This window comes from Sparus aurata, chromosome 23, assembly GCF_900880675.1.
Source record: "Sparus aurata chromosome 23, fSpaAur1.1, whole genome shotgun sequence".
Classification (NCBI taxonomy): domain Eukaryota; kingdom Metazoa; phylum Chordata; class Actinopteri; order Spariformes; family Sparidae; genus Sparus; species Sparus aurata.
In genome coordinates this window covers 11,084,198-11,109,336 of record NC_044209.1, presented here as the reverse complement: position 1 = coordinate 11,109,336, position 25,139 = coordinate 11,084,198, and the positions used below count along the sequence as shown (strand labels likewise).

At 43.5% G+C, this 25,139-nt stretch overlaps 1 protein-coding gene across 4 annotated transcripts in view; it reads left to right on the top strand.

Annotated features, from left to right (window-relative positions):
* Window positions 1-22,315, top strand: part of cacna1ha (calcium channel, voltage-dependent, T type, alpha 1H subunit a) — a 126,039-nt gene extending 103,724 nt beyond the window's left edge. For 3 of the 4 annotated variants that reach the window (XM_030406835.1, XM_030406834.1, XM_030406836.1), the window contains exons 25-38: window positions 480-605; window positions 1,042-1,131; window positions 1,937-2,150; window positions 5,344-5,495; window positions 5,786-5,895; window positions 6,119-6,252; window positions 6,568-6,638; window positions 8,829-8,907; window positions 11,413-11,534; window positions 12,906-13,061; window positions 13,664-13,804; window positions 13,966-14,134; window positions 16,091-16,248; window positions 16,342-22,315. In XM_030406835.1, the coding sequence (XP_030262695.1) occupies window positions 480-605; window positions 1,042-1,131; window positions 1,937-2,150; window positions 5,344-5,495; window positions 5,786-5,895; window positions 6,119-6,252; window positions 6,568-6,638; window positions 8,829-8,907; window positions 11,413-11,534; window positions 12,906-13,061; window positions 13,664-13,804; window positions 13,966-14,134; window positions 16,091-16,248; window positions 16,342-17,718 (3,099 nt within the window). In that variant the 3' untranslated portion in view covers window positions 17,719-22,315. Of the gene's footprint in view, window positions 1-479; window positions 606-1,041; window positions 1,132-1,936; window positions 2,151-5,343; window positions 5,496-5,785; window positions 5,896-6,118; window positions 6,253-6,567; window positions 6,639-8,828; window positions 8,908-11,412; window positions 11,535-12,905; window positions 13,062-13,663; window positions 13,805-13,965; window positions 14,135-15,071; window positions 15,119-16,090; window positions 16,249-16,341 lie in introns of those variants that run through there. The other variant, XM_030406837.1, reaches the window with a different exon arrangement.
* Window positions 22,316-25,139: the final 2,824 nt, after the last annotated feature.

Here is a 25,139-nt window from a genome sequence, read left to right as displayed (position 1 = left end):
TCATACAAACTGGTGCTGGCCTTGAACAAGACACGATTCCACAACACAGACATGTAAGCCATGTAGCAACCCAATGCACACGTCGTGTCTATGCTTCTGCAAATACCCGAGGAGAAAGCGTTTTACCCTTTGAAGCTTAAATGTCAGTCTTGAGCAGCTGCATATGTGATTGTGGCTTGAGGAGGGATAGGAAGTGTCTTGAATAGCCAATGGGACAAGAAGCCTTTGTTCTCGATGAGTGTCGTTTTTTGAAAGGAAAATGACAATTAGGAGACATGTGAAAAGGGACAACATGACCCCGAAGCCAGCTTTTAGTCGAGCGCTCTGATAAGAATGTGCTCTATTAAACGTCCTTTTAGTCCCGGCATTAATGGTTGGCTGCGGAAAGAGTCGCAAGCTCCGGTGCAATTGAGATAATGTGTAAATTGCAGCCGAGTAGCCCTGCAGACCTCTCTTTCGCTCTGTGTCTGTCTCTCTAGCTGTTCAAAGGGAAGTTCTACCACTGTGAAGGCCTGGACACGAAAAACATCACCAACAAGTCCGACTGTCTGCAGGCCGGCTACCGCTGGATACGGAGGAAGTACAACTTTGACAACCTCATTCAGGTGCGGGTTAATGGACTGAGGACGGAAGGATTAGCTAAAAGACAGTCACTTATTTTGCCTCGTTTTAAAGGTCCAGTATCTGATTTAGTGGGATCTATTGGCAGAGATGGAATGTGATAACATCCCAACAGTTTAGTTGGGTCCCAGCCATGATTAAGTTTGGTTTACTATTTTGTATATAGTTGTTTATTTACTCATATATTCTTTCAACTTTATTGTTCCTTATTCTCGTTCTATATTATTATTATTATTTGAACTATGTTGTATCACCCCAGGCAAATTAAGCCTTACAAAAATGTTAACATTGGTAGTATGGACCTTGAAGTAAACTCAAATATCACTGCAGTTCTCACAGTCACATCTGTCTGTATGTGGTAAAGTTAGGAGCAGGGAAATCTCTGTGTTCTGACTTATGTCTTTCTTGTTTCCACACCAGGCTCTGATGTCTCTGTTCGTGCTGTCCTGTAAGGACGGCTGGGTCAACATCATGTACGATGGGCTGGATGCGGTGGGAGTGGACCAACAGGTAACGATGAGAGGAATGTGCCGGGCCGTCGTGCAGAACTGGTGTTGAATATTTATTGATGGGGTGGTAACAGCAACATAAAAACTTGATGTGTTTCCAATCCTGTGTGTATTGTAACCTATTTCCCCCCTCACCGACACTCTTCTCTCTTCTGACGTTATAGAACTACGATCGATGCTGTTAATTTTACTGTCTAAGTCTACTCCCTGCTCAGTACTTATTCAGTATCATCTGCAGTAAGACAGTACTGGATATTGCCTTGATATATTTGAACTGTAAGGATGGAACAAACAAGTACCTGCCATGAAAATAACCCAACGACAGGTTGTACAATTTTCAAATACACTGAGACACTTGGAGTGGGAGATAATGATTAGGTGAATATTTCTTTGAAGGAATAAACAAAGTTAAATGACAGTGAGGTGTTATAACAAATTGTAAGTGGGAGTTCATGAAGGAATTTCAAAGCTTCAGTTCGGATGAGGCTGTCCTCAGCTCCAGGCCTGTCTGTAGTGTAATGTGCTGACATATTGTAATCTAGTCACATCTCATCACTCATCATAAATTAGAAACCAGAGGATTAAAGCCTTTTATTTGTGATATCATCGAGAGAAATCATTAAACTGCTGGAATGATCCTTTTTGATTTCTGGAAAGTTTACCAAAGGATTTTCACAGTGTTTCCATTGTCATTGTAAGATGTGATAAGACTGTGAGGCTTTACACCAGCAATGGGATTTCCAGCATGGGTGTTTAAACATAAACTATTGTGAGCCTAATCTTTTTCCACTGTGTCCTCCTCTCAGCCTGTGAGGAACCACAACCCCTGGATGCTGCTCTACTTCATCTCCTTCCTGCTCATCGTCAGCTTCTTCGTCCTCAACATGTTCGTCGGCGTCGTCGTGGAGAACTTCCACAAGTGCCGGCAGGACCAGGAGGAGGAGGAGGCCCGCTTACGGGAGGAGAAGAGGCTCAAAATGATAGAGAAAAAGCGCAGGAGTAAGGAGAATGGAGGGGCTGGTCGGTAGTCTATTTTTCTGAGCACTGCCTGCTTTCAGAGCCTGAACAAAAAAAGAGAAAAGGAATGACAGAGACAGAGAAAACAGGGAAACATATTCCGACTCTAACACAAAAGATAAAAGAAAAAGAGGGAGAGTTTGAAAGACTGGCTAGCTCACGCAATCAGTGGTTGATCACTGACAGAAGGCGTCGGCTACGCCAGTCTGATGCATGTAAGTGCATGACTGCAGCCCTCCCCTACCCTCCCCTAACACTGCATGGGAAACTTTTGAAACCTGGCCAACTAAACCAACCTCTACATTAGTATTAAGCTTACTAATAATTCTACGCTCACTCTTTAAACAATAGACTGCCACCACTGTAGTGTAAAAAATGAGCAATAATACAGTGAACCAGTAATCTCTTTTTCTTTCTTTAAGTGCTTAAAGTATATCCCCTGACACCAAATCTTGTTTTAATACCATCCCTAATGTTTAATAAGTATGATTATGAGTTGACTTTTGATTATAATTTCATTACTGTTGGAGAAAAAAAAAACCTTTGCAGCACCTTTCTGCATGTGAAGCTAATCGAGGTCGACACTTTCCTCCATGTGCCTCGGGAAATTTTGCTAGCAAAATTTGGACTGGTGAAATGCCAATGCCCCCTTCCCTTCCTCAGAGTGCATGTACATCCCCCGGGGCGTCTCTCGACACAGGTAGAAGAAGGACATTTCCTCTAAACGTGCTTTGACTGGCAGACTCAGAAACATAGCAGGCCTTTTGGCTGCTATACCTGTAAAAACCTTGGTTAATAGAGCTGTAAGACCATGTTAAAGGGACAGATCACCCCAAAATCCATAATGCACATTTTTTTCCTTCGTGCAGTGCTATTTATCCATCTAGATTGTTCTGGTGTGAGCTGCCTAGTTTTGGAGATATCAGTCGTAGGGATGTCCTCCTTCTTTCGGATACCATAGCTAGGTACTCAAAGCACCAACAAATATGTTTGAAAAACTCAACAACAATGTCTTGTCCTCAAATCATGACTCAATGATGATCCATAGGTTCTGTTGTGAGCAATTTCATGTCGGAACATCCTTCTTTTGACTAAACTTCGACTGTATCACAGAGAAAGAGGAAGTGTGGTTCTACTCATGGATGAGAGGCTAGCTAACCAAGCTAGCTAGTGCTACTGTTCAGCTGAGAAAGGCTCTCTAATGTTTACATCCTACGCTGTCCATCATTGGCACAAGCCTCTCATTAGCTCACATAGATAGCTTGCTTAGTTAGCTAGGAGGGCGCCTAATGTTTACATCCTGTGCTATCATCAGATGTAGATAATGGGATAATCTGGAGCAGCCAGTTCAGGATTCCTGGAAAGAGTCCGTTGTTGAGTTTTTCAAATGTATTATTTTTGCACTGAGTGCCACTGGTTCTATTCTATTCGAGAGAAGGCAGACTTTTCTACGGCCAATTTCCAAAACTTGGCAACACACCCCCAAACAATCTAGATTGATAAATAGAACTACAGGTGAGAGGAAATATATGTATTTTTGATTGTGGGGTGAACTGTCCCCTTTAGTTAAATACAGACTGTAGAAAACATAAGCACAAACATCATAAACACACCACCTATTGCAAAAATGAGTCCAGATAATTGCAGTACAAACCAGTAGTTTGTAAGGACTTCTTCTTCTTTTATTGTGATAAAAAAGAGAAAACTGGTATGAACATATATTTTATTGGCATACCACCACGATTTGGCCACAGCACAAAATGATGTTCGACTACCCGCCACATCAACAGCAGAACGACACTAGAAGGCAGTATATGGTGTGAGCAGAGCGCCACTCTTTTCATCATGTGTTAGTTCTCACTGATCTAAAACTCTTCAAGTTTCCAGACGAGTGCCACCTAATCAGCTGTCTCACAGAAACACTCTGAGTGTTTGGCCATGCAATCAAGCCACAATCAAGATAAGACAAACGAAAAAGGAGTTTTAGACTGTCGAGATTTTTTCCGATGGGTTAAAAAAAGACTGCAGTGATGTCATTGAGGTGCGGCGGCTCCAGTGTGCTTTCAACATCACGGTCACGTTCCGCAGCTTCGGGAAACTGAGCAAGATGGATCGATTTTCATTAGTTGGTGTAATAATGAATAGATTATCACTGATCTTAGGTTTAATTTTGAAAAATGTAACGCGCTAATCAGCCTGACTGAAAAGCTGTGTTGTTGAAAGTACCACGCGTAGCCACTCTCACCACAGACATTACCCTTTACATCGAAGGCATGTAAGCATGATGTACGCAATCGTCAAATATGGACATGTGAGTGCACAGTCGACTAAAACACAGTTATTTTGTGTTTACGCTATTTTGGGTGTCGCACGCCTCCTAATGAAGGTCAGATATGACTGAGCTCGCTTCCTCTGAGCTTTATTTGTGATAACAGCTTCACTTAAAGCGTGTTTATTATTCATCGGCTGTAACGGTTTGCTTCTAAGAAGGAGCAACACACCTGTCAAAAACTATAGTCTGGGTTATAGTAGAGGCTCTTAGTCGTCGTTTATGCACAGCAGACCTCTCTGCCCGGACGAGAATACAAATATTAGAAAAGGCAATACATCTTGTAAAGGAGCATTCTGAATTATTCAGAAATACGCGTTTGGCATTTGTTTAAGTCCAATACAGGGCTAGAAGTTAAACAAAATTTTAATAAATAAAAAAGAAACACAGAATAGGACTTCATGGTTTTGTGTTGCATTTAATACATGTTGATTTCAACATTAGCTTACACAAAACCAGGTGAATTGGAGATGTTGATCTAAGGAGTCATATGTTTTTTTCTTCACATTTGGTCCCTTAAAGCAAATGAAGAAGCAAAATAGACTGTCTGTGACTCTCATGTCCTCTCTCATTTGAACATACCACACGAGCAGTGGTGTGCATCGAAAGTCTGTGGGGCAATGCTGAAAACAAAAGGGACGCCGCCACGCTGAGCGCAGTAGTTGAGAAGGCAAAAAGAGCGAAAGACACGGGCGTATTGGTTCGATCAAGCCGCAAGAAGGGAAGTTTTTATAGCTGCGGCAGTTGTGTTTCCCCCTCCCTCGCTCCCTGCACCTTCCCCTGCACACCACTGGACCCATGTAACATCTGAATATGCAGAGCATTTACTCACTGTTGCTTTCCGCGTGTCCCGTCTGTGTCCTTCAGAGGCCAAGCAGAGGCCCTACTACGCCGACTACTCCCCCCTGCGCCTGTCCATCCACACACTGTGCACCAGCCACTACCTGGACCTCTTCATCACCTTCATCATCTGCATCAACGTCTTCACCATGAGCATCGAGCACTACAAACAGCCGCAGGTAATGCTTCTTTTCTGCACGCGCACACACGAGCAGTTTTGGCAAGAACGCAACCGTTCACCTAACTCTCATTTAACACAACCGGAGAACATTTTGTATTTGCTTACCGTCAAATAAAGATTTCTGTATATATCACATAGTGACAAACTGAGGTTGGCATCACTTTCCGGTAAAGATCTTCCTTAACCTGCAATGAAATTGCATTATTCCCACCAAAAGTAAAAACAGAACACTTTCCATGTCCAGATGTCCTGAAATAATTCCCTGTCTGTGTGTTTGTGTGTGTTCAGTATCTAACGGAGATTCTCAAGTACTGCAACTACGTGTTCACCTTCATCTTCGTCATCGAGGTGATTCTCAAATTCGCAGCGTTCGGCATACACAGGTTCTTCAAAGACAGGTAAGAGTGAAGACCCAGTGATGTGAAAAGTTATAGTTGTTATTTATTGATTATATGTCACTATTTCCTAATTGCAATATAAGGAATGTAAAATACGTGTTCAACCCTCTACCTTCATACATAAACCTGACACTAATACTGAACTGGAGTGATGCCAGGTAGTGATTAACTTACCCGCCCCCCCCCCCTCCCCCCTCCTGCGTGTGTTTATCTGTGTGTTCAGGTGGAATCAGCAGGATATAGCGATAGTGGCGTTGTCCCTCATGGGCATCATCCTGGAGGAGCTGAAGATGAGCGCAGCCCTGCCCATAAACCCCACCATCATCAGGATCATGAGAGTACTCCGGATAGCACGAGGTAGAAAAAAAATTATCAAGAAAAAGTCGGCTGTTAATTGAATATTGGACACCTAATTGAGTAATCGATGAATCGTTGTTTGCTCTAATCACATCCTATCCATGTCGTGAAGCACTTTTTCTCGTATTATTTCAGCTTGTAAAGTACTGTGTCACAGGCAGCTTTTGGCGTCTGGCAATGAAATACAGTACAAATATTTGTGGCTCCCTGCTGTGCCAGTATCGCGCTGTACCATTATAAATTCTGCAGCATGTGGGGACTACTGAAGCCAGAAACAACTTTTTTTTTTAAGACTACTCCTCTGTCCCTCCGCAGTGCTGAAACTCCTGAAGATGGCCACAGGGATGAGGGCTCTGCTGGATACCGTCATGCAAGCGCTGCCGCAGGTAAACTCAGACTCAGCGCGGTCTTAAACAGAAAAAGACTGATTCTGTTTTCTTGTTTAATTTATGATGCCTTCGCAGGAATGTAGGCTAAATATGAGGGCTGTGTTTGGAATAGACTGAAAGATTTATGCTTGTTGATGAATATTTAACTCAAGTTGTATCCATCCGCGTTACAGGATGTGCATCCTGACCCTGAAATGTCTTGTTTTGTACATTCTGCATTTTGTACAATCTGCATGGTTACAATGTCGAACACATCACATCACATCACATGTGTTCAAATGAAACAAACACCTTCAATGGACTCACTTGATCTTGTCTTAACATTTGAAGATATAAAAATGAATTGGACGGTTCTGAACAACTAATTTGTTTTGATACCCGTGCTGAAATGTGCGAAGGTGCTGTGAGAGTGCACAGTGCAGCTGAGGACATGGACGCCTCAGAGAGATCAGCTCAATTAATAATCAAAGACGGGCTCACTTCATACAGCATTTTTGGCGTGGATTGGACCTTGATCGCTGAGCTGCGCGGTCTCTCAGAAAACAACTTTAACCGCCAGACGGTGCAGCCGGCTTCCTCCCTGATGTTACCCTCCCGACGCGCCGTTTTCTATCCAGTCAGCACACACTGGTGTATAAGTTCGTCCGCGGATGCTATGGGAGTGTGTCAGGTCTCTCCTGCTGCCTGGCACAGTTCTCAGAGCCAAAGAGCAGCCGCACCGCAGACTATGATGCACAAGCGGTGACAGACTCCATTGTTCTGCTGTTCTGTTTTTTTTTTTTAAATGTCAAGTGTACGCATAAAAACCATCAGGGCTCGGAGTGCACGAGAACAGATTTTTAGGAACTGCATGAAAGACAACATGCTGGGAACTTGTGACAGTGACAGTGTGACGCAGATGCAGTCGTAGGAAGGGATTCTGCCTTGATGGCCACCAGCAGGTTTCCCCAGTGTACTGGGACGAAGGCGCTGTGAAAAACCTGTCCACCTGTTCATTTCTGTCTATTTAACATGGTTGAATTCAGTTAATGTCCTACAGGAAGTTCATCAATTTCATTTCTGAATGAACACTGAATTCATAGTAAGTAGCATTGTTTATATATGCAAAGGAACGATGCAGTTTCATACTGTTTCACTTGTGTGTGGCGGACCCTGCCACCTTCCTACCTTCAAAAAGTGTTCGTGGACCTTATTTTCCTTTGAGAACAGCTTGTTTATTCACTTATCACTTATCGATCTCATTAATATTGTGAATATCAAATTCTGAGTTTGAAATTCTTCCCTTGAGCAACATAGTGCCCCTTTAAAGAAACAAAAACAAATGTGAAAGGGTCCACGGTCTGTTTTATAATTTACTATAGTACTTTAAATGCTGGATGAGCACAAGTCCATTAAAGTTTTACAGCGCAAGGCTTTCTTAACATCCTTTTTAAGTCAGTAGTCACAAAGGATCATGGGAATCTGTATTCCCCTAATGTGTTTTTTTAATAAGTGAATGAGTAACCTGGTGTGACTAATGACTAAATATAGTATCCTGCAGAAATGACTGTATCAAAACGCTCGGTACCACTGGATTCAGAACAGTTCCAGTTTCATTATGTGCATACGTCCAGTGTAGATCAGATATTTAGGATTTCGGATTACGTCTCTTGCATTTTTAGGAGAAAAATCGAAGTTGTCCACAAACTAAACCACGATAAATACTGTATGTGAGTGCGCAGCCACGTGTCCTGATAGTTTCCACAGCACATTTTGCGTTTCCACCTCCAGAATGACAAATTCCGCGGGAGTGCTTTTGTTGCCCGCTAAATATAGCTATGAGCTAGGTGAAACAAGGACATAAGGGCTTCGAGTACACCTGTCGGCATACAGATACCTGCCTCACAACCCTCAGTGTGCAGAATCCCAGTTTAAAGACAGCAATGTTGATGTAAAATGCGTTTATGTGACCTAATATGTCTTGTATTAGGCAGCTTGGTATTTAAAGCAGACCTCAATCAGTCAACAGTTACTGGTGCGCAACTTTTGTTTTTTTCATAAATAATCCATGGTTAGCCAAGGTGAGTGCGGAGTTGATCGAGTACGTTATTCTCTAATGTCTCCTATTCCCTGCAGGCGTGGACAAGTATTATTTTAAACTGTAGTGTTTATGTGCAGAGGGAGATCTAACATGCGCATCCCTTCCAGGTGGGAAATCTCGGTCTCCTCTTCATGCTGCTCTTCTTCATCTACGCTGCGCTGGGAGTGGAGCTCTTCGGCAAACTGGGTCAGTCACGCTACTACCAGTAAACACAGCACACGCACGCAAGCACAGTCTACAAGCTTTCAGCAAGAAAAGAATGTTTTTTGAATCCACTCATTACAACCACAGTCACGACGCCGAATCCTCTCTCTCTCCTCCCCCATCTGTCTGCCCGTCTCTCTCTCTCTCTCTCTCTCGCTCGCTTGCTCCACCACTCTCACATCAGAGGGCTGCTTCTAACAAGAAAGAGATCACATTTGCATGATCACATTTATTTACGTGTTGCTTCCTCAAAAGGCCGGCTGCTTCCCAACTCATTTTCTCTGAGAGCACGAAGATGTGTGAGGGGAAGAGGATTAGCAAACAAAAGAAAAAAGAGAGAGAGAGAGAGAGAGAGAGAGAGAGAGAGAGAGAATCTGGGAGGACTAAATGAAAACAACTTTGTGATGAAGATGTTCGCTTTCTGTGAAACGCTATTAGGCTTCCGCTCGACATGTTGAGAGGTCGAATGGATGTCTGCTTTCCAGTTTTATAAATTAAAAAAAATTCCCTCCCCGTGTTTTGCGACGATCTCCGCTCTCGCCGTAGCTGCTGACAAAAGCTTTTTGGACGCGCTGAAGCCTTATTTTCCCTCTCCATGCCTCAGCTTACATGCCTTTTTTTAAAATGTACAAAGCTGCAGAGAGGACCCAGATTTTAGGAACGGGCTTTGGAGATGATTGTTGGAGAATATTTACGGTGCAGCTTGGTGAGGATCAAGAAACATTATTAGTTTTTACCCTTTTAGCTGGAGGTTCGATTCTTTGTGGGACGTTTTTTAAGTCACAAGAGGTTTCTCGGCGCTCACACTGATTACATTTCACATTAAACAACAACATTCGAAACACGTCCCTTGCCCATAAAGAGTTTTCAGTCAGTGAACTTGACTTTTACAATCAGAGGACTATGATTATGCGAAATCGAACAGAGAATACAAAGCAAGCAGATGTAAAGAACAAAAGGCCTCCCACTTGTAGGAGCTTTGGGGGGGTTTGGTGTGGAATAATTGGCCACCAACATCTAGCTTGATTGGCTCATGAATTCAATCCCCCCCCCACCTCAGAAAAAAGAACAGAGGCTTTGTAAGATCTAAAATTCCTTTGGGAGACCTAAGACATGGAGGGCACTGTACGCTGGCACGATGGGAGACTGAACCTCTGTGACTGTGGCATTGGCAGAAGGCAGAACAGATAAGGGAAGGTCATAGGCAAAGGGAAACATGAAAGAGGACGGGACGGGGGTTGAATGTTAATACTCTTTGGCTTTAAGCTTCTGTGCGGATGGCAGGTATTTTGAGCGTGGATGATAGTGAAGGTATTTCAGTCTGAATAAAGTTTAACCTTACTGTAGCATTTCCCGTTGGCTTGTGGGCTGCCACTTCAGAAGTCTTGAGTTTAGCAGTTTCCTTCTCTGGAAACCAGAAATGACCATATTTAGAGGAGAGGGCGGAGCTGGTGAGGACATGCATTGCCACACCTCTATCCTGATTGGCAGACCTATTTTTAACTCAGGTGAAGATACTTGAGTAAGAAGGTACAGTACAGGCTCTGAAATGTACTCAAAGTAAAGTTAAACGCTTCCCTCTGAAGGATATTTTAAGATGCCATTTCTGTGCAAAGCTAGCCAAACCTGAGCCTACAGTAACTAAGTATTTGTACTTAGTTACTTCTCAGGTTCCGAATAAGTTGCTGTTTCAGCCATACCCCAAGCATACCTTCCTGTATTTACTATTTTACTCTAAACAGGACCATAATTTGAATATCATGCTGCCCTGAAGAAGACCTGGACTGGACTCATTAGCACACCGTTTACTTTGGTAATAAATCAAATGAGAAGTAGGGTCATTCTCTCATAAGCTTACATGCAATCGGACCTCTTTTCGCAACCGGTGCGGTTGCCGTCTCCTGGTCATTAGAAGGAATGCAGGTTTAAGGGGCCTCCATGTATGCCAGCTGATTTGATTACTCTTGGTAAACTATGGTTATGTGTGCTGCTTCAGTCTTTTGTGTGAAGAGTTTCTGGAGTCCTTCTGAGCCTTTCACTCGTTGTGAAAAGAAGCTATTTTTCCTGGTGGTTGATGCCTAGAATCAGAAACAAGGTACACAATACTCAACGGACCGTCTCCTTTCACTCTGGCTTCCTGCTAATGTGAGCCGGGCTTCGAAACAAAGGAATATATCTCCTGGTGGCTGTTATGAGTCTGTTAACAGGCTCCTGAGGGCTTTCTGTCAAATTGACCCTGAGACTGATAGAGACATTCCCTGTCCTCCGGAAGACCGGTATCTCTTCTCCTCTGTCAGCTCCATGGAGACACGCTGCTTAGTGTGTGTGTGTGTGTGTGTGTGTACCGTGCACACTGCTTTGAATTGGACACTGACAGTTATCTGATCACTTGTACTTACTCATCTTGCTGTCACTTGAGTTCCCTTTTAGCCACGTTATCAAAAGTACAATGTGATTAACACCTGTATGTGTTTGTATGTTGATCAGAGTGCAACGATAACAACCCGTGTGATGGTCTGAGTCGTCACGCGACCTTCGCCAACTTTGGGATGGCCTTCCTCACACTGTTTCGCGTTTCCACCGGAGACAACTGGAATGGGATCATGAAAGTATGAACACACACACACACACACACACACACACACATGCTAGCATAAATGATGACTAGATTATCTCATAACCACAGAGAGTGCAATGACCTCCAAAACCAATTAAGAAGTAATAAAGTGGCTTAGAGCTGAGCAATGTCAACACTTTCACATCTTTGAATTTTCCTTTATTAAAAAAAAATGTGATGAATGATGTAATCGGCCTCAGCCAGCTCTAAAGATATATGTTAATAGGCCAATGAGGGTGAGAATAATGTTTTCTTTCTCAGCTATTAGTGTTAAATGACCGCCACGACATTAATCACAGTCACACTGTTGATTCCTGGCAGATCTCTCCTGACATAATGTTGGATTTCTTTAGATGTGTAGCATTTGAGGTCAGTATTTTTTTCATAATGGCATGCAGTCAGTCAAATTCCACCACTTAAAGTTCAGTAGAGTGCAGTCACAGCTCACCAGTCATAGCCGTGCACTTTCTACATCCTAAATCTCCTTATTTAACCCCTCATTCATCCACTTTTATGCCTGAATATGTCTTTAATACGCAGTCATTTATTTATTTATTCCGCCCTATTCTGTGATGGGGATGAGGCTACACCACTGGCTCAGCCTCCGGCTCAGCAATGGAGGGTAAGCTGCAGGTCGTAGTTAAGGACAGAGGACAGGTCACCTGGATTTAAACAGCAATTTGACACACATAGCACTGCGGGGCTGTTATGAAAAGGTTTGGAACCTTCAGCGGGTCAACACCTTCCCAGAGCTGTGCGGGTGGCCCCCCGGGGAGACCAAATAATGCTGTTACATAATAGAACCATACACCCTGACGTCTTCCCAGTTGCCTTCCCGTCCCCTCTTTAGCTGCTGAGGGCGCTGTGCAGGGTTTTCATGTGGACGTCTCCTCACCTCTCCTTATCTGTTCCGTAACTGAATAAACAAGCTGTTCTCAGAGGAAAACAAGGTCCCGACAACACTGTTTGAAGCTAGCAAAGTTGATTTTTTCTGGTGAAGCGAGCTACACGTCTACACATTCCAACCTGCCCTCCATAAACTAAAGTATTCCAGCAGCTGTAATTTCAACACATCCTCTGCTTCCCTAACTTCCGCTGTCCTTGTTTCACCTCAAATTCTTCCAGATTTCTAATTTTGTAAAGCTGAATGAGGCTCTACAGGATATACTGTAACCATGGTTTGTTAACAGTTTAGATTTCCAAAGTGTTTGTAGTGTAGCCTCTGGCATATCAGACCGACCGATGATCAATTGAGCCTCTCCCCCTGAAATAACTGGGGATGTGTGAGCGTGTAGCACTCTGTTTCTGCACTCCCTCCTCAAATCTCTCTGTTCTGTTCCTCTTTCTCTTTGTGTCTTTTAAGGACACGTTACGGGAGTGTAAGCCAGAAGACTCATGCCTCACCTACCTGCCGATGGTCTCTCCAATGTACTTTGTCACATTTGTGCTCATGGCCCAGTTTGTGTTGGTCAACGTGGTGGTGGCTGTTCTGATGAAACATCTAGAGGAGAGCAACAAGGTACAGTCACTAGAGTGGTAGAACAAAGATATATTTTATTTATTGTGATAATCCACTTTTGAACTTAAAGGGCAACTCCACAAATGGAAAGCATTAAAGTGTGTTTGCAGGTCTTTAGGAGCACTTATGCATATGAGGAAAAAAGGAGTATGAAGCCTTTTGTCACTCCAAAGTAAGCTGCATGTGATGTCTGCCTCCAGTGATGTCACTCAGTGGCCAGGTTGCATTGTCGGTAATGTAGTGAATTAAAAGCACTGTTGGACTCATTATGGACGGTGTAAAAACAAATAATCAAATTGAACAGCAGAACCAGAGATGTCACCATTTTTAATCCACTCAACGCCTACATTACCCACAATGCAATTTAACCCCTCAGTGACATCACTGGAGGCAATCTATCAGATTACATGCTTACTGCTTCTTGGAGCCACACAATTTGTTTTACTACTTGTTCACAAATGCAGTTGTAGATGCAAGCTCCTTAGGATCTTTAAACACTTTAACTGGTGGAGTTTCCCTTTAAATTGACACTTTTTCTGGATGGATATCACCATTTACCATAAAACTGTGGCCAGGAAGTAAAAACATGTGTTACTTTACAGGAGGCCAAAGAGGATGCCGAGATGGATGCAGAAATCGCCTTGGAGATGGCGATGGAGAGGCAGCGCAAATTAAGCACAACCTCCCACAACAGTTCAGTGGGAGGGACCTACGTTGGGCCATGTCCAAATTCACCTGGACAGGTAGGAAGGACATTAGTGTAATTAGGGTTGTAATGGACAAAGGTAGGCTTTTCTTCAATTTATCCTTCATTGGGAAAACCAGCATGTGTCACAGTATGTTGTATCACTGCACATAGTCACAGTCAGTGTAAGATCCGTGCGGTCTCTGTCTCCCCCCTCAGGAAGAAGAGGTGCAGTACGGTGACCAGAACCTGCTGTCGCCAAGGAAGATGTCTGTATCCAGGATGCACTCTCTGCCTAACGACAGCTACATGTTCAGACCTGTACGGCCCGCCAGCGCCCCCTACCCTTTGGAGGAGATAGATCTCAGTCCCCAGCACCAGCATTCAGGTAAGCTTTATCTGCCTCAGTACTAACCATCAGATAAGAATGTGTTGTGCTCTATCTCATCTTTGTGTTAGGCAGCCGGTGATATATTTTCCAACAGTCAAAGTTGGTAATCCCAATTCAATAAACCTCAGATTCTTCTGTGATATTTGCATGTTTCTAGGGCCACCTGAAATGCAATGCTTACAATGCTAATCCCACAGATGGCTAATACTATGATTTAATTTTAATGAAAGACTTAAGTTATAAATACGTGGCTTGTGCGGAGTCTTGGGTCCCCCAGAAGTTCCTAGGATGGTACACACATTAATAAAGACACAATGCACGGATCAGGGCCACACAGTGAAATGCAAATATTACTAAAATCACAAAATGGCCCAGCGCATCATCCATATAATAGGCGCTCTAAGTAAAAAAATATGTCACAGTCTACCGTTATGAATTAATCAATGTGGTGCTACAAAGGTGACTGGGGCTTACAAAACTTATTCTCCAGATATATGGTATCATGTTTTTAAATTGCAAATTAGAAATGTACAGAGGTTGACAAATATATAATAGGCTTTGCAAGTTGTAGGCCAACAGCGGCAGACACCAATCAATCAGTCCAATGCAAGTCCCTAAATTGTTCTTTAGGATGTTAAATACATTAACAAAGGAATCATAGCAGTTTGCCATGCACAGCTTGCAAATGCTTATTTTACTAGTATTCAACTCTATTGTTTGTAGTCAGATTCACATCGTCCTTTGCACACTCAAACTTGAATTTCCATTTCAAAGGGAAACACACATCTCTTTCATATTGCATGAAGTCTGTGGTGCTTTTCTTTCCAGTTCCGACTCCGACACAAAGCAAAATAAAACATAATACGACTTAGCAGCAGAATAAACATGCTGAGATCACGACTCAAAGCACTGACAAGCACTGTTTTATCTGCAGTCAGACTCTAATGGCATGTTGTGGCCATGCCCAGCTCTGTCCCAAAGGTACTGACTGTAGTGGATGAGCCGGTTCATGTGAATCTCTGCAACCTTCACACAGGCTCATCTGCTCAGTTGTGGAATGGCTGAATACTCAAGTTGCCAAGCTGCAAAGTCAGACAGCTATATAGATGAAAAGTGTCATCATCACAGCCGTGGTGCTTTGGCAACTGTCCGCTTTTTTTGAGATTATAAGAGGTTGATATACAATCAAGTGACTTTACAGCTTGGCATGAAAGTACAGACTGAAAATGGACTCTTACCTCTGACTTTGCTGCAATGATTTTAACCTGTTTCTTACTACGATTACATCTGAACTCACAGGGGAACTGGACCTGTGTGTGCAGAATGCCTAAGGTCCTGGTCACACACAGTCTCAGAGAAGTTATTTAACCAAGATTGAACCAATGATGGAGTTGCTTTCCACCTTGTCACTTGGTTTCATTTCGAGTTGTCTGCTTTGGACATCATTGATTGCCATGTTGCATTGGAGTTCTGTGTGTCATCAGGACTTTAAAGCTCCCTGGTGTGACTGTATGTAACCAGGATCTAACGCCGAATGCGTCCTACAAACTATGACTCTATAACTGACAATCAGTTCAGTGCTGCTACCTGATAGTGATAACACTTGTGTTTTGATGAGCAACCTGTTCATGCCTCATTCAGGAAACACTTTGTTTTGAAAGCAAATTTGACGCAACTGCCAACAAATTAGAAGTAAAACTTTTAACTGAACTGAAACTAAATTGAATTGTTGTTGCTGGAATCCAAATATTCTATCAAAACAAAGTGTTAATGATTCTATACAAATGTAATAATTTTAAATTATCCCAAAAGAAAATGGTCATGTAGCTTGTGTACGTGTTTGTCTATGCCCATATACGCATGTGTTTTTCTGCAAGAGTGCATGTGTTTGCATAGAGAGCGTGCACGTGTGTCTGTATCCCGTGCATGATTTCTTTACGTCTGTGACCTCAGGCTCAGTGACGTCGGTCCACTCCCAGCCATGTGACAATCGCGCACTGCTGCAGGTACCGGATGTTTCCCCCAGCCACCCCCGGACACCTCCCACCATCACCCTGCCCCGCATCGCCCCGCCCACACCCAGCCCCTCCCCACGGGCCCTGCGCAGACAGGTGAGAGACGCCGTGTCAGCTCGCTACACACTTGCATGTTAAAAAGTTAAAGGTGCATTATGTAAGAATTTGCCTCCTCTTTTTATGATGCAGGTGGCACTTAAATTGGATTCCGTGGTGTCTCATGGTTGTGAGCAACAGGAGAGGCCCAGCCCCCTCCATCTGCCTCCCCCCTCTCCTTCCCCCCTCCCTCCTTACACCTCGTGCCCATCTCCCCTGCCTCCTCCTCCTCCCTCCTCCCCCTCTGCCGTCTCTCTCCCACCTTGCTCCCCATCCGCCTTCCCACTCCCTCCTCCCTCTCCCCTCCCTCCTCCGCCGTCCTCCCCCTCGCTCCTTCTCCCTCCCCCTCCCTCGCCCCGCCTCCCCCTGCGGCCCCCCAGCCTTCGGAGGCCGAGGCCGCCCTCCGCCGCGTCCTTCTGTGACCCCGCGGACGAGGAGGTGTATCACATCACCAGCTCGGCCCAGCACAGGTGGAGGGACAAGGAGGGGGGAGGGCAGGAGAGCAGAGGGAAGACTGGCCGTAGCCACTCCCTCTCCCCCTACAACTCCCCATACTCTCACGACTCTGCCTCCTCACCTCTTCCTCCCCCGCTGCCGCCTTCCTCCTCGAGGAGCGCACTCAGTCTGCTCGGGGTGGGATTGAAGGACCGGGACTTCAAGAAGGGTTTGAGCGCTGACAACCAGGGCTTCCAGGACAAGCCGACATCATTGTCCGCTGGTTACCCTGATGACCAGCGGCGCCACTCTATTGAGGTCTGCCTCCCGCAGGCTGTCATCACGGGTGACGACCAGCGCTTCACACGAGATGCTCACCGCTCTGAAAAGGTCGGTCAGGCATTTCCTTTGAGGGTGCAGTCAGTCGGGGGCGGCCACAGGAAGAAGAAGATGAGTCCCCCTTGTATATCCATCCACCCGCCCTCAGAGAGGGAACACCCTCACATTGCTTCACCTCCAAAATTGGCTGACTGCAGCATGATGCTGAGACGCAGGACGCCGTCCTATGACTTGACCCAGCACACAAACACACAAGACGTCGCGCAGATGCACTCCCCGATGCACACTCCGCTCACGCCCATCCATGTACCGCTGCAAGCACACTCGCCGACACACACGCTGACACCTTCTCGGGCATCCACTCCGACACACAGTCCTGCGTACACTCCTCCGTCTGCATCCACACCCACGCACCCACGCATCCCGATCAGCCCGAACATCTTCATCCAGCCTCACGCACCTCTTCTCCCGCACGCAATGCCTTTCTCACAGACACACTCCCTCTCCCCCGCCGCGAGGCGCTCCCCGCTCACAGGCGACTACATGCCCCTCCCCCAGTTCACCTTCGACCAACCACAGTCCAGATACATGAGTGGCATATCAGACGCTGACACGGCCACCTGCTCTTCCCCTTTCGACAGCAGACTAGGAAGCGGTGCGGGATTCAGTGCAAAGAATCGGAGGACTGCCCAATGAAAGTCGAGCATTGCCTTCAGGGAGTGAATCAGTTGGTCAAAAATCTCTGAAACTTGAGCAGAGGGCCGACCTCGGCAGAGATTGGTGCTGGGGAGAAAATAAGAAGAAGTTTACGGGGAGAGGGATTTTTCTTTCTTTTTTTGGTTTTGTTCAGATGAACAGTAAAGAGACATTATTCTTTCCAGAGAGAAGCTGGTACAGTCCGGTCCGCGAGTAACAGACAATGGATACATTTTTTCCTAAACCCAGCTTGAAGGACAGCAGATCCACTGAGGCTGTACCAGTCAAACAGTACCCACTGTACATGGTGTGTACAGGACTTCTACTGAGAACACACCAGGACTAAAGCCACCTAACTCCGTAGCCAAAGTTTTTTTGACACACTGTCCCCACCCACGCGAGCCAATCAGGAAGCAGCGTCTGGCTGATAACCTCTGACCTTTTACAGGAAAGCGGTTTGTGAAATGCGAGCGTGGGGGGAATTGTGGGATATGCAACTTCAGGTTTTCTACAGAAGTTCTGCTTGCCCCCTCCTCTGCTCCTCGATCACATTGATCGGAGCAGAAGCGTGTGCGTGCGTGTATGAGTGAGCGTGTCTGCGTTTTTTCCTACGTGCGAGTACTGTCAAATCTGTTGTCATGGAAGTTGGCCATGTTATTCTTGCGCCTGCAACAACAGAGAGGGGGAGCAGGGCCGAGCTGTAGTGTATGTTTATCTGTGTATCTGTGCAGTGTAAATAAAGGAAAATACTGTATTTGGTGAGATTAAAAATAGCTCTATCCATATGCACATATTTTTATAGAGATCTAACATGTTTTTTGCACACAAATTTGAATTTCAAGTTGCTTGTTTTATTTCCTCTGTTGTCCTCTTGTGAATGTTCATTTCTTTTCAAAAACGGAGGGAGAGCGGGTGAAGGTGATCAAGCCCTCCTCTCAACGGGCTAGCCGAGGTTGAGGAGTGGGATTTTATTTTTCTATTTTGAAAAAGAGCGAGAAAGAGACGAGAACAGGGGTGTGACGTGTTTCTGTAGCTTTGTCTCAGATTTCTATGTATTTGATGTCTGTGTGACAGTCTTAAGAAGCGGGCTCAGTGATGCAAGCGAAATTTGTTTCGAGACGTTTTCTCCCCCGCGCTGACGTCCCTGCGGAGAACACAGTTGATAACAAACCTGTGCGCTGTCTCTTTAAAAAGCTGAATCTACTGTTAAGCAGGTTTTGGCCTTCCCAGTACATGCAGCACAGGAGAAAAAACGACTGTACCTCAATTTATTCAATTCTCCGAAGAAATACATTTAAATAACTTGCAAGCGGCTTAATATCTCTAAATACAAAATGAGCAAAGTCCAGCGTTGTGACCTGCCATCACTGAGCCCCCCCTTCTACAGCTGTTTTCTAGCTGGATCAGCTCTGACACCACTTTGTGTTCTGTACATCTAAAGACAACCAAACTAACTAACTTACTAAATATGTGTAGCCAGAGTGCAATAATAATAATAATAATATATACTTGTGAAGAATATAGTAACATCCACACTACATTAAACAACCACATTCTTGTGTTCATACATACTGTAGAGCTACTATATATGATATAAATGATATAAATCCATTTTATATGACGATTGAGAGTATTTCTATCTCTAGTGTTCATGCTACTGTAGGTACCTTGCTGCCCCTTCCCCCCCCTCCCTGCGCGTGGCAGCGGTGGCATGGGTGAGGCTGGAAGCAGTGTTAGGTATAGTGTAGATTTCTCTAAAAAGCTCAGGCCCGCCCGCTGGTGTTGTGACTGCGAGCAGAAGAGTGACATGCATCCCTGCAGAGGACTCATCGCTCCTTTATCTTATCGCATAAGACGACACACATATGGTGGATCAGTTATGTTAAACGAGCCTATACACAGATGGAATCATGCAAGGAGCCCCCCCGCCATCTCCAAAGGTGTGAATGATGAAGATTTTTTTCCTTCCGGTGGCTTACCATGCCATACCTTTATTCTGACACAGCACAATGTGTATTTGTTCTCTTTCGTGCACAGTCTGGTTACACAACAGGAAGCGTGCTGGTAAGCTACTTCTTGAATCCCCTATTTAAAGGCAGCTGGCTGGGAATGGCGTCTTTGCCTTTGTTCCGCTCAGCATGTGACATGCACACCTCCTCAGTAACATGAGTGAAAACCAAAGTGCTTTGATGCTGTACTGTATTCAACACAGGCCCAGGATTACATGTTTGTGCAATGATAAATTTTATCTTTGTGAGTATTTGTGATGCATTAACTGTGTGACAAAGGGTTTCTGGAGGTTGGTGAATATCTAAAATAGTATTAAGCCAGTTTGGTAACAGGTAAAGCCCTGAACTTTTTTAATGTGGGCATCCCTCCACACTTGAATTTAAAGGTGTTATTGATAACATTCAGTCACTAAATGTGGCGTTCGATCTCTCCCTCTTCCGTTGCATTCACGTCAGAACACTGCTGTCGTACGAATCAGTTGCCAGTGGTTGCCAGTTTATGAGCTAGCTAACGATGTTAACGCTAGCTGGCAAACATTGGCGAACATTGCTGAAAGCTTAAAGGCATAAAAAAAAGATGAACAAAAAAACGGATTCTCACTCATTAAACATCCAAAAAGTATATGACTATGCAAATATTGAATTGGGTTCCAGTCAATTTGTGATAATAATAATAATGCTCGTGGCCGTGCCCCCTTTTAATGATTGAGAGGAATTGTCCGTTTTCATTAACGGATGTGAATGCAGCCTTCTAGTGTCAAACTCTGTTCATAGATCGTTCTACACAGTGAAGCTCAAACATTCAACTGTACGTACAAAGAAAACACATTTTTGACTGGAGGTCGGGCTTTAAAATGTTTATGTTCATTTCTCTGATTCCAAAAATCCGCTTTACATTGTGCTAAGCCTCGCAGTAAAAGCTGCCGATGCCTGCAGAAACCCTTTTTTTAGCGCGAGGTCTGTGATGAAAAGCAAGAGGTCAAGATTATCATAGATTATTATCAGATTATCATTCTCCTTTGACACTCTCATCATCTTTATGTCTCCCAAGCAGTATGCATGTATGGGGGAAAATTGTGAGGTAGAGCATAAGAAAAGAAAGAAACTTTTATCTGTTAGCTTCTTTTTGACACAGATATCTTGTGAGTTCAGGTGAATAAATTAAAGGTTTGCATCTCGCAAAGACAGATTGAGAAGCTCTCGGAGCACAGATCACAATTTGAAAAATGCTGCTGCTGACGAACACAGCTGCCGTCGGCGTGTTCGTCGTTTGATAGCACTCTTCTTCCAGTTCTGACATACAGAAGCACATCTGATGTTGGATGTCGTCCTCCCTCCTGTACATGGCACAGTCGCCGGCCCCCATGGTTTAAACAGAGTTTTGATACAGTATGTGCTTGAACACACTGTTATTGTGCAACTGCTTTGTCCTGTTTCATGTCCTCTTCCTGCACAGATTGTCAGCAACGGGAGGTTTTAAGTTGTCTGAAGACAGCCTCTTTCTGTCTCACTCTTCTTTGACTCAGTGCAGACGACCCCGATCTACCGCATATTGCCATATTAATCGACACAGTTTGGTAGCGTGACTGCATAATTGTTCTTACGATTTACAGATCTTTGGATCTCAGTATTTAAATCCTGTTTTTGAGGAAACAGTTTTGACTATTGCATGTTCTGATTTAAGAAAAAAAAAAAACTCTTTTGGGAACGAATCATCTGGATGTTTTAGAGATTTTGATATTTGCATTTTCAGATGTTTCCATTTGTAGATTGACTACCTAATTGCACTGGGCTCTGGTTAATTGGTATCTGATAAAATACTAATTAAATGACCCTATTCTTTGTTGTTCAATGCAATATCGGGTGGTTATTTACTGTATGAGGTCAGAGCTCCTCTTTATACAGTTTTATAGAGAGAAGTGAGAACCTAGTTGGTTCTATTTTGTTCAGAACCAATGTTATTTAATGTTGAGGTGAACCTTTTTTCACTTTATCTCCTGATACTCTAAACATGGTAGAACTCTGGTATTGGTGAAACTAATTAACTGATGTATATTTTATGTAGGAGTAGCCTCAGCCCTGATGCTCTGTAATGGACAGATGAAGATAGTAATAAGTTGTGATTTCTGGTTCGGTACTGAGTTGGTCCGGCCTCGCGCCCAAGCCCGTCGCGCTTCTGTCGCCGCGGCGCCAGACTTACGGCAAGTTCAAACTGTGATAGAACTTGATTTTTGATGAATCAGAAGCCTTGTGTTTTCTTTCTTTCTTTCTTTCTTTCTTTTTTTATTACAACCCTTCAGAGATTGGCCCAGGCACCCCCACCCCCAAACCCCCCCAAGCCTTACAAGGAGGGGAGGAGGTGTGTTCTGTCTGTCAGAGGAGAGCCAACGTGTCTGCAATAATAAGCCCTCCATTATTCCCTGTCACAGAGGGAGAAGGGAGGGGATGGGGGGAGGTGTTTTAAAAGGCTCGACACACAGTCGGACTCTCTACATTGTATCGTTGCTGATTATTGTGTTGATGACCAACCGTTGTCCTGAAGGATGTTTCCCTGTCAATTAAAAAATACAAGATTTTTTTATTCCTGACTCGTGTTGTCTGTCTTTCTTTATTTCTGCTAACCCATTTAATTACCCAATCCATTCCTGCTGAATTTCCGCCTGAGGGATGTCAAGATTATCATACATTATCAGATTAACACTCATCATTTTATAGTTTGCTTTCGCCGATAAGGAACACAGAATTGCAAAACAGTAATGCCGAAGATATGTTTTTGTAAACTTAAAAAACTGGAGCAGAGCGCACGGACTAGTTTATTTTACAAATCTTAAAGGGGAAAAAAGTATATATAAAGCCTTTTGTGGCTCCAGAGTAAGCTGCATGTAATCTGATAAATTGCCTCCATTTATGTCAATTTATGCTTGGAGCCTACATCACCCACAATGCAATTTAGCCACTTATCTAGTAAATTGCCTCCAGTGATGCTGCTAAGATGCCGTTTTCTCCAGAGCCACAAGAAGCTTAAAACTACCTTAATGTGTAGTTATACTTCCCAAGACCTGTGAACACACTTCAACATGACACATTGATTTACCCTTTACATTTTTATTCTCATTCTAGACTATAAACAAAAACCTGATTCTTTAAACTCTCAATCAATATCTTTCCTATATTTGTGTTAGCCTCAGAATGTAATTTGGCAATCAGTAAAGTGCAGATTTTAAAAAAATCGAGATACATGCATTATTATGAAAAGTTTACAAAAAAGTTGGAAAAAGCCCTGTTTCAAAATGCGAAAGAAAGTAGGAAAAAATTACTTTATCTGTAACTTTAACCAGATTCACACCAAAAGTGAGTTGTTCTGTGCCGAGATCCTGTCCTTCATGGAAATCTGTGAAGTACTTTTTGTGCAATCCTGCTGACAAGCCAACCAACAAACACAGCCTCCTTTGGTGGGGGTAATGATATATGCCTTTGGGCCACTCCTGACGCCACAGTCCCTTTTAACAATTGGCAGAACACAAACACACACCTTCACACTCCATGCCAAGAGTCAACCTCCTATAGGGTGAAAACTGTGGCTGCCAATAAGAATTTGTGGACCGGCCTACAGCGACCTATAGAGCTGCTGGTCTCAGCTTAAAGGGTGCATATGATGACGGAGGAGAACATGATATTCCACAGTGTAAGCAACTGATGAAATTCATCATTGAGAAGACACAGACATAATGTTGAACATAGGAGGAATGTTCTGAACGACTAACTCTTTTTTGAATATAATGATTTAATTGTTAATTTTGAAAAAGCCTCATGTGTGCATTAAATCCTTATTACCTCAACAGTTCCATTAATGAGTGGGAATGGCACCTCCATTTCTACACTGGCCAACACTGACATTTGAGTCTGTCAGGAAAGGGTATAAACATCATGAAGTATTATGTCGTCAACTCATTCTTGTATTGCTTTAGTTTTCTATCTGTGCACTAGGTTGTATTCATCAAATGTGGCACTATGATGGCAAGTTTTTTTTTTCTCCTCATGTGGTACCAAAGTCTCCTTACCAGTGGGATCAAAAAACATGATGGAAGGGAGGTACTGATGGTCATACCAAAGGTTAATGCAGCATAATGTCACTAATATACATTATAGTATACTATATAGAGTATCATCAACCAGTGGTTGAGGAAGATTTCATATCATTTTCTTATGTAAATGTATGCTGATGTATAAAGTTCCGGCATTTAAAAAATAAAGTAGAATTATGTAAGAATAATCAGGAAAGTCTTCAAATTATCAAAATGACTCCAAAAACATTTTATGGTTCAAATGTCTCAGCTTCTTAAGAATGCATACTTGATTAATGATAATAATCTAATAATCATATATAAAATAAAAGTCACAGGGGACATTTTTCTTCTTGAATGACTATAAAAGTCCTCGATGCCAAATTGAGCACCAGCGTGTCAGACCAAAACAAAGCGACCTGTCAGCTACACCCTCCCTCTCCTGTCAGCCCCCCACGTACCCCACCATCACCCCTTCACAGACAGAGGAACAGAAGAAGGAATAAAGTTACCCTTTTGTGGACTATGTCAAGTGATGATGTGAGTACATTAAGCAAACAAGATGATGTGCACATTGGCTTATTATGTGCTTCAGCAGAGTCAGGAACAAGAGGAGGGAAGGTGTGTGTGTGTGTGTGTGCGTGTGTGTGTGTGTGTGTTTGCGTTCTGACTTATGTCACTTTTGGGTACAATGGTTCCATAAGGGAGGGGGCTCACATGCACTAACATACACATGTGGCCGGAGCAGGCTCCAAAACAAAAAAAGAAGGAAACGTTTGGTAATGACGACACTAATGATAACACACGGAGAGGGAATGTGACGTCACTCTCTGTTCAGGATGTTTTTACTCCACTAAGTCTTTATGTAGCAAATAGTTGTTTCCTGAGATACGGTGAGCTAACACATTCAAACTTACAACAAAGCATCATATTTTAAAAGATCCTCACATGCTTTGGATGAAAAAAAAAACTTGATTTGTATATTTGTATAGTAACTAAGGCTGTCAAGTTAATGTAATCATGTAAAAAGTACAATATTTCCCTCTACAGACGATTTGTATTGTACTTAAGTTACCTGATTTACGGTACTCAGTTCTGACCCAAATAAGACAAGTCAGTCACTCGTCACCTTAAAAAGTTTATTAATTCATTATCTAATTAGTAAATTGAGCAGGCTTAATTAAATGTATATATTGTAAAATCAGTAAAAGAGGACTCTTGCACATTGATGTACAGTCACTGAAGAGAACATTCAAATATCCCACAGTTCATTTCTCTCCAATACAAGCACTGAGTGAGTGTGTTGAAGGAATCAGTGGTTGGATGTGCTTGTGTGATTAAAAGTCAG